This window comes from Varroa jacobsoni, unplaced genomic scaffold, assembly GCF_002532875.2.
Source record: "Varroa jacobsoni isolate VJ856 unplaced genomic scaffold, vjacob_1.0 scaffold_101, whole genome shotgun sequence".
Lineage (NCBI taxonomy): Eukaryota > Metazoa > Arthropoda > Arachnida > Mesostigmata > Varroidae > Varroa > Varroa jacobsoni.
In genome coordinates, this window is record NW_019213003.1 from 422,892 (window position 1) to 442,431 (window position 19,540).

At 40.2% G+C, this 19,540-nt stretch overlaps 1 protein-coding gene across 1 annotated transcript in view; it reads right to left on the bottom strand.

Annotated features, from left to right (window-relative positions):
* Cngl (Cyclic nucleotide-gated ion channel-like) overlaps positions 1 to 13,798 on the bottom strand; it is a gene marked incomplete at its 5' end in the record, with an annotated part of 28,273 nt that extends 14,475 nt beyond the window's left edge. The window contains 9 exon segments of the mRNA XM_022841400.2: positions 3,239 to 3,453; positions 8,097 to 8,399; positions 8,562 to 8,814; positions 9,138 to 9,226; positions 11,635 to 11,696; positions 12,274 to 12,332; positions 12,657 to 12,974; positions 13,259 to 13,336; positions 13,641 to 13,798. Coding sequence (XP_022697135.2) covers positions 3,239 to 3,453; positions 8,097 to 8,399; positions 8,562 to 8,814; positions 9,138 to 9,226; positions 11,635 to 11,696; positions 12,274 to 12,332; positions 12,657 to 12,974; positions 13,259 to 13,336; positions 13,641 to 13,777 — 1,514 coding nt within the window.
* Positions 13,799 to 19,540: the final 5,742 nt, after the last annotated feature.

Consider the following 19,540-nt stretch of genomic DNA (forward strand, 5'->3'; position numbering starts at 1 on the left):
AGACAGGCCATATAGAATTAGCTATATGTACAGAAACAAAATGTTCTAACTTCTAAACCGAAACGGAAATAGACACTCAGGTCTCTAAAAGATGTTAGTCGTACTGCGTTAAATGTATTTCGAGGGGACGGCATCGTTAGTACAATGGTAACGTTTTTGCCGCGTGTCACGCACCAAAAGACCCATTAAAAAGCACGACGTATACCACTGCCAGGATAACCTTCTCGAGTCCAATCGCTGACTAGTGCACCGATGTTACAACTAAGGCCAATAGTTTGTATAAGGCCTTATATATATATATATATATATATATAGCAAACACACATTTCCGAAACATTGCAGGGTGTTTTCCTCTCAAATTGGACCGGTTTATTATAATTCTTGTTGATAGTCGATATGATAGACCCACAGCTTAGCTAGCGATGCCCATAAATCTAAAGTCAAATTTCTTATCATTATAATATATATATATACATATATAAAAACTTGTCAAAAACGCATTGTGTTCTGAAGTAAGTGGCTTTAAAGAAACCACTATCTCAAATCGACCTTAACCTTATTACTTGGAAGCAGAGCGATTGGGCCGTAGTAGCTATGGTAACGCTGTTAGAATACTCTTATTGTATTTATTTATACTAGAGATAGAGCACTTTGAATCTAAGAAAATTATTTACTATATCATACGATTGTATCACGATAAAGGTACGAATGTTACGTAGGCCTACATATACCCAGGAGCTGGTCAAAATACGTCATTCTGGAAATTCTAATCTAACGTGCTTTTTCTAATGACGCTACCACCAAACAATGTTAAACCATTTGAAGAAAGCTGGCTATAAAAAAAGGTCGATATTGAAAAATAATTTATAATAAAAAAAATAATTTACTGTAAAATTGGCTAGAAAAATAGGGTTGATTACGGGTGATTAAAGATTGGTCACGTATGGGAATGACACTGAAATTAAAAAAACAAAAGAAGATGTGTTCTCCAATATGCGGCAAAGCCCAAACCATGATGCTAAGTGATACAAAGGTGATGATGCTGTGCATCTGGTAGGTTTGGATAGAAATCGTGCATTATGAGTTAGTGGCGCCCGTTTAAAAGGCCAATGTCACAATTTTTCATCCAGAAAGCACAATAACTCTACATTGATAGGACTATGGTATTCATAGAAAGATGACAAAAGTCATCGATCTTCGTGGCGTATAGTTTATTTAATCATAATAATACCTTAGTTTGAAATGAATTGGTGGCATTCCCACGCATATATCGTACAACAGGAAATTACTGAATAACATATTGTGACACTGATAGATTACCGCTCTTACCTATAAGTGATACCAAATAGAAGTTCTTCATTGTTTTTTCCAATTTCTTTTGTACGTTGTGCTTCGCTAAGAGAATAGGGGCCGTAGAGGAACAGTCGAGGGACAGCTGTTATTGGAATTTTGCCAAAATAACAAGGCTAATGTAGGATAGAGTTACATGCTATTTACATCAGTACGTTTTGGCTATCACCAATACTCTTAATGTAACACTTAAGCAGAATTCAGCCATTACGAAATGATTGTATAAACAGGATCGGGTTTAAAAAGGACATATTTGATCAGGATAATGTGCTTCAGTGTCAGTTGTTATTCTTGGCAAAGCACGATAGGGGGCGACAACGGAAACTTGCAGTAAACAAACAAGCTTGAATACAAGAGAAGCGATCATATCGTTGTTGAGAAATCTTCGTTTCTTTCACATGCCAAATTTATCCCCCGAAGGATAATGTTGTTTGTAAGGGTTGGATTGTTTGTTGTAGCGAGGTCTTCTATAGCGCTTTTACAAAGCCCCGTATTGAGTAGACACAAGAAACACCACCCGTGTCCACCGTGATCTCGCTGTGTAGTTTGTTATTTGCCTTCGAGGATTGCGTAGCGGTAAGGCGCCCAAAAGTACGAGTAAACAATAGTACTTATCAATGTAACAGTAGCAAATATGTATTAGCAGAACGAAGGAATAGTTTCGAATAGATCTATCGATAGTACCTTGCTTTTGGATTTGATAATTCAATATTATTGCATGTTCGAGACTCCTACAGACGAGGCAGGCCATTCACAATGGCAACATAGCCCGTGTGTACGATCCGGTACCGATCAGTAGCAGCCATACAAGCAGGGTACAACAGGCGAAAGTATTGTCTTTCTGATTGTTTAATAGTGACAGCAGCAGCAGAAAACCAATCGCTTGCTTTAGAATATCGAAAGCGAGATAACCTCACTGAGTGGACAAGTAACGCACTTCGTCTAAAACATCGTTTTACCTCACGGTAGCAAATTTTGAAAAATGCGTAACGCTTATATTGTGTAAGAACGGACGGAGCACTGCTTGTACCAGCCTATAAATCTGTAAGCACGACCTCGGGATTGGCGTCGGGGTTAAGCGCCTTTGGGGAAGTTTCCGTCCGACTTGACGACGTGGTGTTCCTCTAGTCTGCGTCACAAAGTTCATCGGCTTCTTTTTTGGTCTTGTAATTTGCAAATAGGTGTATACACTCCTGCCTTAAATTTAGTGGGATAACATACTCCCGATAATGCATTTTCTCAAGCCAAAAGCCGCACTTATAAATGAAAAATCTGACTTGTTCCCTGGAGGCATTATATTCTACTCTTTGTAAGAATAGTATACACTATAGTATATATTATATTATTTATTATAATATTATATACACTATATATACTAGTATACACTCGCGCTAATCTAATTTTACATATGATATAAATGCTTAATTATGACAAGCTATATAATGCTATTCAAAATTATATGGAAGAACGGATTGGCGCAGTAAGAATATGACGGATGACTTTAAAATTATGCTTGCTTGTCAATGAAGTTCACCGACAGGCTCAGGCCTATTGTCCAACAGAAAGCTAGGTTTATTTCAAGCTGCCATTATTTGCCATACCAAAACATATATCTAATACTCGAATATCTGTAACACCTTCGGCTATTCCTACTGTGTGAACAAGCCCTCATGGCCATCTTTTCGGTACAGCATAAAGGACCTGCCTCCACTAGAAGGCCTAGCCAGAATAGGTTTGCAGGACTTATTTCTATTTTCTGCAATGGATTTTTGAAACGACATGGTAACTCTATGCCATGGTAACCATAAAGCAGCGCAAATTACTGTATAGCTAGGTTAGTAGCCGCATCAATTCGATTGAAAATCACATGTGAAAAACTGGTACTCACGATGCATTAGGGGCGAGGGTCCTACTTCTGAAAAGGTATTTGAGGTCCTTACGGAGTTTGCGGATGGTATCCATAGATCGGGGGCCATGAGTAGAGAGAGATCGTACCGACTGCGTAGATCCTTGTGAGGAGCCAGCGCCTGTCGGTGCTACAGAATCGACTGTGCCTAAACCTGATAATGTCCCTGCATTTCCTTGGAATTGCCTGTTCAGCTCCTGAAATATAGAAGAGAAAATCTGTTAAATCGGATGTATCCTTGTATACGTGTGCGTCTAGTGACAAATTAGCTCCCATAAAAGGTATATATACGAGGGCCTTTACCTCTCACTTTATATAAAAGCAACCTTAATATGATTGCCGGTTGATCATAGTTTACTTTTTAATCTTTTTTCCAATCTGTAACCGATGACAGGACCTATTATCCACATGTTTCCGACAACTATACGCAGTCTTACAAATAATCAGTATGAAAAAATGCCGCGAACCTATAAAAAAATTAGGATGAAAATTCGAAAAGGGTCAAATAGGGGTTGACGTACTTTTTGAAAGCATTATTTAAAACTACCGAACTACATCTGAAAAAAACAGAGAGTTGGACTGCTTTATCCCTATAGGACTGTTTTGTAAGTTAAAAAGTTAATAATTTTTCTAATGCTGCTTTCATTTTTATTTTGCAAGAATGATAGATGTCGGTATTTGTTATACGATATTGTTCGGGTAGTTCCGTCGAATATTAGCCAGTGCTTAACGCGATAATAAACAGAAAAAAAAAAAAAACGATCCGTAACAAAAAAAGCAATCCATACCACTTTATTCGACAACAATGTCTGCAATGAGATAACGGATCGGTCAGGATATGGTAACCTAACAACTTATAACTAATATACTCTCCTTAAAAAAATTAGTGATTCATGTTATTCATTGGAATAGTTGATTTCAACTTGACGCGCCCAGGCAAATATGGCCGTGGACCTATCACCCAAACATGTTTAATTTTCGAGACGTTTCCTATTTGGCCTATACCATGAAAACGCGTGTACATAGCTTCAAATGCCATGATTTGCTTGGTTGTGCTAACGATCACCGTTTGTACATTGAATTCGGTTAACGATTCTGCCTTTGTTCCTCAGTGTAGCGTGCTCAATATCCTATTTGAAATACGCAATTCTGTGAATGAGGGAAACAGCATTTATCACTGTTTGCTAAGAGTTTCTTAGCAACTTATCAAGGTAATAGGGTTGATCCTTTTTTTCAGAAACAATTGACCTTTTTCGATTCCTCCTTTGTCTATCCAAACAGCAGTGGCAAAGGACTCATGAAATCGAATTCGCCTACAAAACCACGTTTCTAATAGGCGTCGACTGGAAGCTACCTAGGGTGCTAAATTTCTTATCGCCTTTCGCTTACACTGCCAAAAACAGATCTGAAAGGAGATAGGCCAATATTCTATCCGCATTCTGTTTATAGTCCCCTTATTCACGAGTCAGTGCCTCGTCAATCGTATTCGACGTAACGATAGAGGGCTGTCGCGTAAGGCCTTGTCCTTCGGTGTAGACAATCATGTTGTGGGAGGAGCTGCTCGGAAACCTAAGATGCAGGCCAAAGCAGAAAACGGAAGGAGCGATCGATTCTATATCTCGTGAGTAAGTGAGAGGCTGAAGCTGCCATACCTTATCGGAAAGTTTCTGACACCCAGACAGATTGTACTGAAAAAAATATGATTAGATTATTGATTCCCTGAGTACCAAATGAGAGACGGAAACACCTCTCGGCTTGGTAGATGGTTTTAAGGGATGAGATCGATGAATTGATTAGTTTATAAAATGAAACGAAAATACAACACTATGAGGACCGCAACAGGCACGAAAATTATTTTCGTTAGACAGTGGCTAAATAATAAGATTGAATGATGAAAACGTTTCTTTAGTAAAACAAACTTTTCAAGAAGTTTTCGAGTAACTTTATATGGCTTCTCATCCACGAAAAGCGTTATTAGTCTAGTGAAACAGAAGCGAAGAAGAAGAGGACGAAGAAAGAAGAAACCAGACAAGTGAAGAAAACAGATTTCTATATTTGGCGATGCCGAGAACTGTGTAATTATCTGTAGGTGCAAGTGCACCATATACATAGCCATTCGTATGCATCCTGTTGTCCCATCAGTTCATAGGTGACGCTATCCGTAACAAGTCCTGATACTTCTAGAGGTATCTTGGGACTAAACAAATATGGACAAAATTTTTTGTCCTAAGGTTTTTTTCTAGGTTTTCCATTTTGTTCTAAGGTATAGTTAGGTTAGATAGACTGCAGTAGTATTGATTGTTATCCACGTCAAATCCATATCATTGTAATATTCTGTTACATGCGCAGTACGTTAGCAAGAAGGATTAATCGATGAAAAAACGTTGTATTGTTAACTCTTACTGTGTATTTGTCTGTTATAGCTGTTTTATCGCACATCCCAAATGATGTATTCAATGCAATTCTCTTAGCTGAGTGAGAAACGATGAGGTTCTTAAAATCGCAATAACCGACAATCGTTACTTAGCCAGTGCTCTGAAGGCTCGTGGAACAGGAGACGAAGCGGTCGCATCGGAAGCGAATATATAGGGGCTGCACTGGAGACGGCGCAGCGACAGACTAAGGGCCAAGAAAGGATGAAGCGAATGAGACCCTGTGTTAAAAGTAGAACGAAGGAATAAGCTGCCGCACCTACTTCAGCAGAAGCCACCGGTTGATACGGGTCAACCATGAAGAGGATAGCTCATTCAGTTGTTAATCATGATTATGAGAAACGAATTACGAGCCAATGTTATTTTTATCCTCTTTTTCCAAGCCTTTGTAGGTCATCGCCACTGCCTCTTCTTCAATACCGTAGAATGAGTGTTTTTTCATTACCGACCCTTTCTACAATGTTTCGCCAATATTGTTGTTGTGGCTGGAAAAGGTTGTTAGGGTCGTGCGGCCAAGCCTGTTGACGACCAGTGAGAGAGTAACCACCATTATCGATCTACCGAACCAGTTCTCGTTTTTTTCTCACTTTTGTGCCTGTTGAAGCAAGCCACACTAAGCCGCAGACGCAATTTGTATACTTCTATGCGCCCGTTATTATCGATATGTATGCCAATCGACAATGCTTGTTTTCCTTGCTACTATTCTACTACGACGGACAAAGACCTATTTTGAGGTAACACTTCAGAATAGAAGGACAATCTATTTGGTGCATTGACGGTTCGGTCACAAAGCGATACGCGTTCTTGAGTGCACAGACAGCGATTTCTCTCTGTTTGGGTAGGGCGAGCTTAGCACATCGTAGTTTAAATTCGGGCCTGGGTATGTAAAATGACTTTTGAGAGGCAGAGCGGCGCCAAAAGGTATCATCTTCTTTGCTATTGGTTGACATGCAAGCTGTCAATCACAGGAAAGTGCGGACACGACACGTCTTGGGAGCCGCTGGGGCAAGCTAACCTGTATTACTGACACGGACATGAAGAAGACAGCGAAACCAGGCAGCCATCACTTGACGTCAGTTACTGCTTGTTCCCTATGCGGTAAAAGTGGCGTCAGCTACGAAGATGACGTTGACAAGTCCCATTACCTGTCGTGTGAACGAAGCCGGCATTTGTTTCATGTATCCCTTAAGCACCCTCGGCCATCCCCACATCGCCTTGCCTGCCACGTAAGAAGCTAAGCGCTTCATACGCCGATGCCGTACTTCGACAAATGTGTACGCAGACCAATGCGGTGATGTCTGGCACGGCTTTCACGTAAAAGAGCGTAAAGCTACTATTGTGAAAGCAACCTTCTTGTACACGCCGCTACTGCGTCGCGCTATTACGAAACACTGTCCCGTTCCTTACGCATGTACATACATCGTTAGTCGTCGAAAATAAAGAAGACAAGCGATGGGAGACATTGGGTATTGAAGCATGCGCGACTTTGCATAAAACGAGTGAACGGTGGTTAGCAGATGCTGAGCGAGCCTCGGTACCTTTGTCCACGTCGCCGTGCGTTCCTTGCCTGAATACGCGAGACTCGTGCACTCTACAGCGAATGTGGTCGTTTGTTAGACTAACAAAAAGTAGAAAGTCTGGGTGACCGGCGTGGCTGACTTTCCTAATGGTTCCTGCCGGTTTACAAAAAAAAAGACACAAGCTCAAGCTTGAAGCCGACTCTCGGACGCAAAAGGCCTCGACCTCACCACCACCAACCTAAGAGCGAAAAGACCAAGAAGAAAAAACAGCTCTTTCACAGTGACACAGTAAGCAAACCCGGTTTCGAGCCCACACATATGGATAGACAACCAGACAGAGACGTCTATGTCTCTAGAACTAAAATAAGGATTAAATTGTGCGCCAGCTTCTCTAGCGGTCCATAACAAGTAACCGTAAACACCTCATGGTAATATTTTCAAATAGTCGCAAATAGCGTGATATAAATTTAATCACTCAACTGGTTATAAACTGCAATGATTAAGATAATGAATGATGGCTTCTAAATAAATGACTTTTAAGGATATCCTGATATTGCTATTCGACGAATTGTGTCTACCTACGTACTGTTTAAACTTTATCTAGCAGAAGACTAAAATGAAGTATACCTATCTTATAGCTGTGTTTTGTTCCCTATTGTGAGGTCGTTTAATGAGTAGGAAATTGTACCTAAGGCACTAAAGGTTCTCGGAGAGAACGACTCAGCATCATTTATGTATATACAGTATAGACTACATATAATACCACACGTCCAATATTCGTTTCGTATAGATTGCAACCGCAAACAAGGGTAGATCTAGCTGCTACAATGTATGGATTACAGAGTTGTAGTATAGCTTAAGCACTGCCAATGTCCCAAATGGACATACCTGCTGTTTAAACGTTGTATTAGAGGTTGTGTTTGTTTGACTTGTGTTAACGCAGTTTGCAGCCGCGAGCCTTGCTTCCATCAGGCGTTTGCGACCCATGGCCTGCAGGATCTCCTGGGCTTCTGGATAGTCCTTCATGGCCGAAAGGACGTCTTCGCGGGACAGCGAAAACAGCTCCGAGTAACCGACAGAGCGCACATCAGCTGTACGACGATTGAAACCATCCAGGTTGAGTATGCCGATTTCGCCGAAGAAATCGCCAGCTTTCATCTGCGTGAGCACCTTACCCGTCTCACTTATTACCTAAAAGGATTGCCATAGGAAAAAAACTATTTAGAGATAATCGCAGGAAGACAAGGAAGGTTTGCTTTTTTCTGCTTTAGATTAGCTCTTCGAGCCGATTGCTGAAAAAGAATTGCCTTAGAGCGCACACATGCTATGAAAATGTGAAGAGTCTTTATGCACCTCAAGGATACCATCAGCGATGATAAACATTTCTCGTGCCACTTCGCCCTTCCTGCAGATCAGGTCGCCCGGGGTGAATATGTACGCACGCATCTTAAGCACAAGGTCATGGAGGAACTCCGGCTGGCACTCCTGGAAGATTGTCACTTTCTTCAGAGTCTTAAGGTTGACATGGAGCGCCAGCTCTGTCTTGAGCTTATCAGGAAGACTTCCCAGCGCCGAATTGATATCGCCTCCACCGCGCATACGGCCGCTGAATAGGTACCAAAAAATCACATGTAGTTTGCACTTGAATGTCTCAAAGTATTGGGGATGTACTCATGTGCTCGTAAAGAATAAAGGCCTACTCTGAATAGTCTTTAAATGGTGACTGAAGGTCTTACGGTGAGAATAACATACTACAGTGAGGACGCCTTTCTGAAGTTCACTCAGATTAATTTAGCCTTGCGAGTTGGCGTTGGATGCAAGCGCCCCCATGAGTCGCTTTGCCCGATACATAAGACCTGTTGAGATTATTAATATTTCAAATGGCAAATGTCGGATGTCTTCAAAGCAGCCCAACTCTTTTGAACGTACCGTGACCATGAGTAGTCATACCAGCGCTGGACTCTTCTCTGCATTTGATGTGGCACTTTGTGGTGGCGCATGTACAGTTTTGCCCCATCCTGCAAAAGTTTTTGGTTAGCCCTCACTTTTGATAAGAAACAAACTGGGAACGACTTCTTGCTTCAATAGAGTCCAACTGATGAGCGTTGTTTGCCCTTTAAGACGGCGCTATAAATAAGAAATACTCTTTCTTAGTTTAAAATTCAATGGGAAAAGCTTTTAATCCAAGAGGTATCGCATCTGGAGTTCTTCTTGTTCGACTGTAATGTACCAGATTTTACTAAGCGCCGTGTTTAATCGAGAAAACACAGCAGACCGGCTAGATCGCGTTATTGGTCACATATCAAGTAATGAGCTGGAACCTAAATTCGAATGAGGATTACCTATTGCTGCATGGACGTTCCGCAGACAATAACGTTGAAGCTCGTTGAAAATGTTTCTGATATAAAATTCACTATATTTTAGACTAATGTTTAGAGATGTCTTTTGCAAGAACCAGCCGCGGAAGATGAAGTCAATGTACGCTATTGAAAGTAAAAAGGTCTCAATCATTCTATGGAGATCGTTCGTCAAGTATACAATCTAGTACGTACTACTGAAATCGGGGTACTGAATGTTCGGCTACCGGAAGAGGGGTACAAATCGGGCACAAAGCTTTAGTTGTTTCGAACTGAAGTTGATACTCGTGCTAAGTGTCAGCTTCGAATTCAATACGAACTCTATTACCTGCTGACTTGGGAGAGATGTTAGGAGGCGAGTGGACCAGCAGACATCAGAAAGATGTAATTACTGCGATTTTAGAATTGACGAACATTAGTATATACTGCAAGGTAAATCACTAAAGTGTGAGAAGGGCCAAATTGAAACAAGCAAGACTTGACTATTCCAGGGAGTTCAGTGTTCCTATTATTAATAAGGCTCGTAATAATCGCTCAGTTGCATCGTTCGAAAATGGAACACGTTATCTTATCATTGCACTGGAAAATGGTTCTGAAATATGCTGTGGCTTTACATTATTTGAAGCTATTTCAAGCATAAGCGAGGCTCGCCTTTACATTAGTATAAAATAATTATACTCGATAAAATAGATTAATTTTCGCTTCAATGGAGATGTATGTTGGATATGTTAAGGCTGTTAGGAACCGATAGCACTGACTGTTGAGTTATAATTTCTGAGACTCTGACGAAATCGCGCGCTTAGCAGCTTCAACTTTGTTTTTATTCTTCACAAAAACCTCGCAGGAAAAATATATGAAAGAACAACCAATGTCCAGCATTCCTTGCTCCGACAGATCCATAGCGTGTTGCTTCTTTTAATTCATGGCTATTATTAAGGTCCAGACTTCCGAAGGGCTTCTAACTTCCTTGTATGTTAACGTCCCAAAAAAGTAGGGACACAGGTTAGCATGATGTTAATGAAGCCGCAGCTGCACAGAAAAAAAAAGTAACTTTTGTCACATTTGTTATTTTAAATGAAGCCTAAAATTCGAAGGTTCTCACAAGAGCGACTCAAACATTACCTCCGCGCGATCTGTAGATAGCCTGTCTATTACAGAAGAGTTACATACAAAAGCATGGAACCCATTTAGATTCTTAGCCCAGAAAACAGTTATCGACGAGGTTTAGGCCATGCTAAGGGTATGCTTAATGCAAACAGCATAAAAGTAAAACGAGGACATGCGTTCGTCGAAGTTGACTGCCTTAATCAATTATAGCTTGCTAGCTATAATGCCGTAAAAAATATTTCATTGATAATACTTTGGCACACTAGTTGCGACAGATGCGAGATGGAAAAGATTTAGGTCCACTAAGTATATCTCTTTGTATGAAGTGATCACTGACAACCTATCAACGCACATAGTTGAAACTGAATTCATACTAACAAGTAGGTCCTGGAGATAAATGCTATGCTGTCTGACATATCTGATATATGACAATCACTTCTAGGCGGATGCAATTCAGACCGATATCCGTCTTGATTTCAAATAGACATTACCATTTTGTTGTATTTTTTGCTTTTTCATTGAAATCAAGGTTTTAACGGGCGTCAATAGGTCATCATAGCCGACGATTTTGAACGAAATCAACCAGCTGGTTAACACGGTAGGTAGCCTAACCGCAATTGTCGAGTGAGTCACTTCTGACAACTTTCCGTGGGAAGCTGCGACTGCTATTAGATTCATAGAAATCGTAAAGCAACAAATTTGCTTATATAAATGTCGCGTAGGCCCGATACTAAGTGGATGGGGTAGAAACAAGTCGAAGCTTACTGGTCGTATATAAGTGGAGTTTTGATTTCAACTGTCTTGAAGTATCTAGATTTATCATGATTTGTCCTTTGATTTTTCCTCGAATAGGCTCCTTCGGTCATATATCTAGTTACAGTATAGAAAAATGTATTGATATAGATCCAATGAACAACGGTGATATCCATTAGTGAGGACACGTGACTTGGAATTAAACTTACCAGTAAACGTTCAAATTCGAGTCGTGACGCGTTTCGATTCGTAATGACGTTTCCTACTTGTCCTGAAATATTACGAGCATGGAGTTAGGCACCTTTTCTATATTATACCACTGCACTTATCTAGGCCACTTTGCCTCGTTCGACCTCCGTTTGTACCTATCAAAGTTCAATGCTCTGATATTTGGGATAGAGGCCTCGTGTACACACGATGATGCCTAGTTGCAGCCATTAGAGGTGCGATCGCACCTAATTGTTTTGAAAAAACTCCTCAGCTCTATGTACCGATGCACAGTTAGGGGTACATCACTCAAAAACTATACTAGCTGTGTTCGTATTTTAGTAGAATTGTTGTAGACCATGGACCGTTTAAAGAAGTGCGACTATCCATCCTTCTAGCATTTGAATAACAAAGAAGCACGACTGCATAGTAGAGCTCGCTGAATGCAGGCATATAAAATCAGACCTAACAGCGATGGTAAAAGTGCCTCTTGACAAAATCTGGTTACAACTGTAGCTTGCTTAATTATTTTGGTCGCTTTATTTTCGGCACTGACGCTTGGTTTTGTTAGCAGGTAGTCTATTTCGACGAATATAATAAGCTAGCCTGAGAAAGGACTAATATCAATTGAACTTACTTACCCACGATTGTGGCAAATATAAACACGCCAATTAGATACGAGAGAATCGTAAATGCATATCTGTAATCATTATAACAAAAATACGTTTAGCGTTATGAATCGTTATATTCCTAATAAACTCGTGTTATTATGAATATCGGGTCGTTTATGTAAAGTCAAGATTTGCTAAGCCGGTTCTAAACCCAGTTTTCGAAATAAAACCTCGCCCTGTTCAAATCCTAATCCGATGACCATCAGTTGTCTATAAACAGGACACGGCGTCAAGTTAAATCGGACTGGTGATTTGCATGGTTTCAGGTAGGAAGAGTTGCCGCAGGAAAATTCGTCCCGAGCAGGAAGGCTTTTGTAGATAACTGGCACGCCGCTACTTAAGTTTGAACTTACTGCAAGTTTGAGCTGGGTGTGACGTGATCCCCGCCAATGGTGGTCAACGTCAGCGTGGACCAATATACGGAGGCAACGTATTTGCGGGTAATGGCTCGCCACTCGGAGTTGTTGGCCTTGTGCGGATTTGTGTACGCCCAGGCGCCGCGGAAGTCTTCGAACTCAGAGAGTATATAGTGAAAACAGCCGAACCAATGCGACAGCAGAAGAAGGATGTGGATCAAGTTGGCGACCCGCCAAAGGTTCGGATAAATGGTGCGACTCTCAACCATGTAGTAGAATCGATAACAGCGGTATACCTTGATGAATCGGGGGAATCTGTGACGCCAATTGAGAGCAGCAGCAGCAGCAGCAACAACAACGGTAAAAATTATGCAAAAAAACGTGTGCATAATTACGTTACGCTTGCTTTATTTTAGATTAAACTGAGTTTCAACTCTCATTTTCGCTCCGGCCATTTATAACTGTGCCATATGGAGTGGGATGTTGTATCAATTTCAATGAAGTGGTTTACTTCTTGTGCTAAAATATCTCTAACATTGTTTAGGTTAACTGGAGTGTTCCTAATGAAAAATACGCTGTAGCATAGGACAGTTATGTACCTGAGTAATGGCGCAAATCCAAACCTTAATTGCAAGAGGTCGAGTGGGGTCAGGGCGACAATGTCCATCAAAAAGCTCCTGTAGCGCGGCACAACCACAAATAGCGAGAAATATTAAATTCCTAATCTGTTTATTTTAATTTCCCAGATACAAATGAAAGTCTTCGTCCTTCGCGACAGCTAAAAGATGCCTGAAGCACAGCTTTCAGCACACATCAATTAGCTGTTTTTCAATTCTACTTCGAGGTACTGCCATAATGCTGACACATCCATAAGTTGCGGCGGTAGAGGTTATTACATACATGCTACTATTGTACTCGCTAGCATTATCAGCACAGGTTCTTGTTAGCCTGATGGTGTCTGTTAATTTGATTGTGACTAACCTGGAGCGTAGGTAGTGTCCGGCAAGCTTACTAGCATCGCAAACCATAAGGCCTTGTTCGAGATAGCCCGTTCGGAACTGAATGGCAATATCTAACAGGTACACAAGGTCCGAGAATCCGTCGAACGCTATCCACATGTGGACCGAGATATTCTGAATCTGAATCAGGACATTCAAACAAGATGGTAGGACTTCGTACGAAGTATAAGAGGCTTCATGGTCGCAACGTGTAAAATTGGCTTCATTACGTTCTTATATACACTAATCTCGTTAATTAGTATTTATTTACGTGTTTGTTCCATGTGTTTATCGTCTCCGAACAAGAATGGCTTTAAACTGCTATCCTTTGGGTGTTTATTCAACGCCTGCTAGCAGCATACGTTAAATGTAATTAAATTGCTGACTTGTATCGAATGAGACGACTAATGAAAGTTCCTATTAAACATATAATATAAACAGAGAGCTTCTTAAGTTCCGTGTGTGTTTTTAATGGAGGAGTCTTTAGCTGTGAGCTCAGTCGTCTCCCAGTTCTTGCTATGCCATTTACGTATTTATTTTGTTACTCATTCCAGCATTTTTTGTTAAATCCTGATAGACCATTGGGCTACTGTTTACGTCTGCGATGTACTCTGTACTCACATAAAGTATATTGTTGATGTGCCACATACGTATCTTGTTATTCTGCAGACTATAGATCGCCTAACTGCAAACAGTCGATCTCGGCTATAAATAGCGTTGGAAATCCTCTTTATTACCGAACAAATGATGTACTATATAGCATGGTATAAAAAAAAATGGTAGGTATTTCGATTTTCCCGGGCGTATAACCTAATTAAAATTCGCAGACAGGTCTACGGACCAGTAGTCAAAAAAATAGCAACAAAGGTGTGGACCACTTGTCAATCTGTTAATCAAAGCGCTTAATATTAATCTGCCCATACAAGTATATAAGCAATTAGCTATCACTGGTAATAGATGAGAAAAACTGCAATTTATAAACTTATGTCTTTTTCGATGTAAACTTAATATTGAAATATTAAGTAAACATCGAAAGTTACTGGGATCCTCAAATGAAACCATCATTTGTCGAACTAAGTTATAATTTCGTTAGACCTTTGAATACATAATGGTCAAATGCATAATATATTTAAACAACACTCAGCACATAAAAACACAGATGATATATTGGATCGTGAGCGTCACAGCCAAGAATATGATCAATCGTAGTAGTCGACTGGATCGAGCCTATCGCTTGCCGCCTCATGCTTGCTATCATTATAAAGGTTGCCAGCTTTAGGCCCAATAAGAACCATAATTAAAATCACTGAGAAGCTAAATATTCTGAAAACAAATTATAAATACTATTCTTTCTGCCTTCTGGCCCTATACTGATCATAGCGTCAGCGTTTTCTTGCGAGCCCAGATCTAATAGCAGCACTTGCTTTTCTATTACAGAAAAAAAAAAAAAAAAACAGTGGCAATGATTTATAATAGTGGCAGATTTTGCCCACCCCCATTTCCGGTTACCGATTGCACAGTGTTCAGTTTCCTTCATAGGCTAATCTTACATCTATCATATTATATGGACTTTGCAACTCCAGACCCTATCCAAATAGATTACTTTCGTGTATTAAATCTTTTTCGTTCGCATGAAGTATAAATGCTGTTTCAGGTATACTGCATCCTTAGGTCATTCTTTTAATTTCGGAAATTGGCGCCATCGCTCTTGAAGTAGCATAAAACGGATCGTAACCTCTCAATAACTTTGATCTCCATTTTTACCTTAAGTCCTACTTCCGCGTTCACAACGTTAAGGAAAGCATTTCAGAATCTATCTGATCATATAATTCTGTTTCTTTCCGATAGGAGGTCATGAGACTGGCTTCCACCACCGTACAAGGGCAGACCACTTACAATTTATATAACTTTTTTTAATACACGGTTTCCAAATCAAAGTACGGATACAACGTGCATTGCTCATGCAGAAGTGCTTCGAAAGTGAATGTAGTTATATGAACAAAAGTAGCGTATAACTTCGACAAAAAAGTTCGCGCTCTCCAAAGCGACCAACATTCAACGACAGGCAGTTATCGTTTCGGAGAAGCGATCATTGATGTCAACTAGCTCGAAACACATAGCTTCTAGATAGCACAGAAAAGATTCTTGCATATTACTGCGATATACAATATGACGCTTGCATGAAGCACAAACATATCGGGACATGGTTATTACTTTCTAAATATTTTAGGTTGTGTACAGTCATGTGTATTTAGGTGCGAGTGGAACCTTATTATTGGCATATAAAGAAGCAAGCACATCATAGGGGAGGTAGTCACGTCTACAGCGGCTCATAGACTACCTAAAAATTCGCCCCCGAGGGGGGAACGGCAGGGGCGGGAGGTAGAAACACTTAATTGTGTCATTCTTTATAAATGTGCTAGCTGCCTTATCTTGCGTGGTTAGGCTGTGAAGCATAAAATACATAGGTCCGCAAATGAGATTGAGTTGTTGCCAATTAATATGTGTGACGAACTTCGAAAAACGCTAAACATGTACATATACCAGTATGTATAGAATCTAAAGGTCTGCTTGAGAATTTGGAAGAAAGTTTTGTCGATTTGACATAAATCAAAGAGTATAAAAAATGACAGAAAATAGATATCCAAATTGTTGTGAAGTGAAAAACTATTCAATTCAGAGAGTTTTTTTTACTTAACAATTTAAAATGAAATTTTGATGGTAAGACGAGCCTTAGAGCCACAATACAGGTGGTAATAGATGTCGGGGCGGCTTGACTTAATTTATATTAAGATCATTAAACGGCATTGGCAAATTCAATGCAATATAATCGCCGTACGCAAAAAATGGACCTCTGCACAAGGCCTATTGTCCAAAGCAGTAGAAATTCTTTTTCTAAGCATCGACTGTCTACTGAATGGTGCAAGTCACGCTCTACTAGTCTGTACTATCGAGCATCAATTGCTGTTGAAGGTAGCAAGTTATCTAGGCGGGCCGACGTCTGCAAAGTAGGACGCGACTGTAGCACAAGTAGCGTCTAGTACGGCTTAAGTACTAACACAGTACCGTTTACGTTCACAAAACCATTACGAACGGCTAATGCATTCACCATTACATCAGCACCGAATCAGATTCTAATGCAGAAGGGTCGAGCAGCCTAAATACGGTGGATCAGTGGTCTTCTTAGTTTACGTCGCTTCTGGAAGTGTCATCTGGATTTTATGACTCCTCTTCCGACCCATTGGAGTAATCAAGAATCATTCATAAAGAAGAGTTGCTGAAGACAATTCTGTTATACGTACTATCCGCCATTCATTTGCCTGCAGTTCGTATCAACACGATTCTTTGTAAGCTTTCCGGACAATGCTGCTGGAAGCAGGACAGTGTCATAAAAAGAAAAGAATGCGTTATGAACAATATTTGAGCTTCTTTCGTCTCATTTCTAATTTAAAAACGGCGTAATATGGTAAGCGTATGCTCAGCGAGAAGTACTGTCTAATAGGAGATAACTACTGGGGGCAAGAAGATTTGAACTTTGAAAAGAAAAGTGGTGCATGTCACTAATATCGATGCGTTTTCACAATATTAGCCAATCATGTTTAACATATTAAGATGTAGTAATTGTGCATTTTCATGTTTTGCCCCATATGTTACATAAAACTAGACAATTTTCGAAAGACAGACAAATTTGTTTTTGTTATGACTGTGAATTAATATATCCCATAGCGATACCTCCATCTAGAGGCTGCCAACGACTATCGAGCTCGCTTCTACGGCTAACGCTTTTTCCTTCATAGTCTTCGTTCTTTCATAAACTGGATTCTGTTCGTTACATCTCAGCAGGCATCCGTTTCTCTTGCACAATCATCTTCCGGCCTTTATCTACACTGTCTCCCAGACAGCTGTCTAACCTTCCGTTAATTAATTCTCCGACGTCGTTCCAGCTTTGCTTTGTTCGATTTCGAGCCGATCTACCTATACTTGCTTTTACCTTAGCTTAATTCTCGAACGATAAGCCCTGCCTCTCGTAGCCGCCGGAAAGACTCGAAGATTTTCGTGTATAGCTAAATTAATGACTTACATGGGAAAAACATCGTTCATTTACAAACCTGGATTATTAATGGAAGTTACTCGACTGTACTAAAATATATTACAGTTCCTTATAACTAATTAAAATGTATGTCCTATCAAATGATAACTGGAATTAAGTGCTAAAGTAGTCATTTAGTAAGAAACTTTACAGAATTGGCATATTTTGCCAAGATATTAATTTTTGATAGATATTCAAAAACAATGTTGTTGTTGTTGTTGTTGTTATTGTTGTTACCATTATCCAATGCCAATCTCGTTTACCAAGACAAAAGGTTACTTTGTTCACTGAGATATCAAACACTCGTGGCGTAAATACGTTTACTAAAGCTTGTGGCTTTTGCTCGTTGCAAAAGTTCAGCGCCGTATAAGCTCATTCGCCACTCTGCCCTGTACATAAAACGTGAAACATTTCTCCGGTAAACCCTATCACAAATTCGTGTGTACGCTGACAAACGGATATCAAATGAATGGAAATACCTACAATGGCACTAACAATACAGATCAAATGACTTGCAGGTAACGGTAATGACCTACGTTTGGCTTACAGGTAACCGATACGAGAGCTGTAATATACATCAGCTACGCACAGATCTTCTTTAGTATAAACATTCTGTACATTATTAACAATGTCAAGAGATTTTTCTAGTCGCTGTTGATTATAGATCGTAACTAACAATGAGGTAACTAACAATGAGTGTATTGACTACTCGCATCTTAACACAGATGGCGGTAGGCAGTGTTATATCTAAACACTTTTTGAAACTGATCGCTCTGCTAAATACGACAACTTTTTCTACGAAGAGCGAAAACATCGCTACGGGTAGATAGAGGTGGGTTCCCTAAAATAGACGAACATATGTTTTGGATGTTGTCAGAACATCTAAAAGTGCCCCGTCGGAGCAAATTTTATCCTACGTCAGCACTTTCCGGGGGGGGGGGGGGGGGCACTGTTTACTTTAACGCTAAACAACTAATTGTGATTCCTCTTGTTATTTGGTCACGTATCCCAATTTTTCATAACTTTTCTATGAAATTATTGTTGTAGCCACTCTTCGCCTAACAAACTACGGCGTGAGCTATCCTTCGATTTTGTTGATCGAGCCTTCAACTTCAATCTGGAACCTTGTGGTAATTATCACAATAACCTGAAAATCACGGTGTCTCTTCGCGGGTGTTCTGCCCATTGCGATTAATATTAGCTACAAATTTATGGCAGAAAGCAGGCATAAATGTTCATCCTGATTATTTTACCGTATTTGCATTGAGGCTTGGATCTTAATGCACATGTTACGGAGTTAACAGCCTAGAGAAGCAGCACTCGTTTCAACTTAGTTTCAAGCAACCCATAACAGTAAAGTATTAGACTACAATGCTTCTGCACTTTCTTTACAAGCCGATTATTAAGCACCTTATTCGGAAAAAAGCTGGCTCACTTTTTAACATCAAGAGTCAAGGTCTGTTGAACAGAAAATCTGGCCAAAGAACACCAATCTCGTGAATAGCGTATAATCTTTGCTCCGTTCCATGCTAAAGGGCAAAGGCTTTCATTGAGGAACGATTTCCAAGATGGCCAAGTCGCATCGAGGGTAATCGCACGATAGGCTTGGACTTCGAAAGGTACCACTTATGGCTATCTAAGCTTGGTTTGGCACTGATTTCGTTAGAAAACTTAATAAGGACGTATTGTTTCTCTTAGGGATGTTACAAGCTTCTTTGTCCCGTCACTTTAACGGTTGGAGTCGCTGCTCATTGGTTAGTGAATTTCCTTACACCGACCGTTTTTTCTTCCCC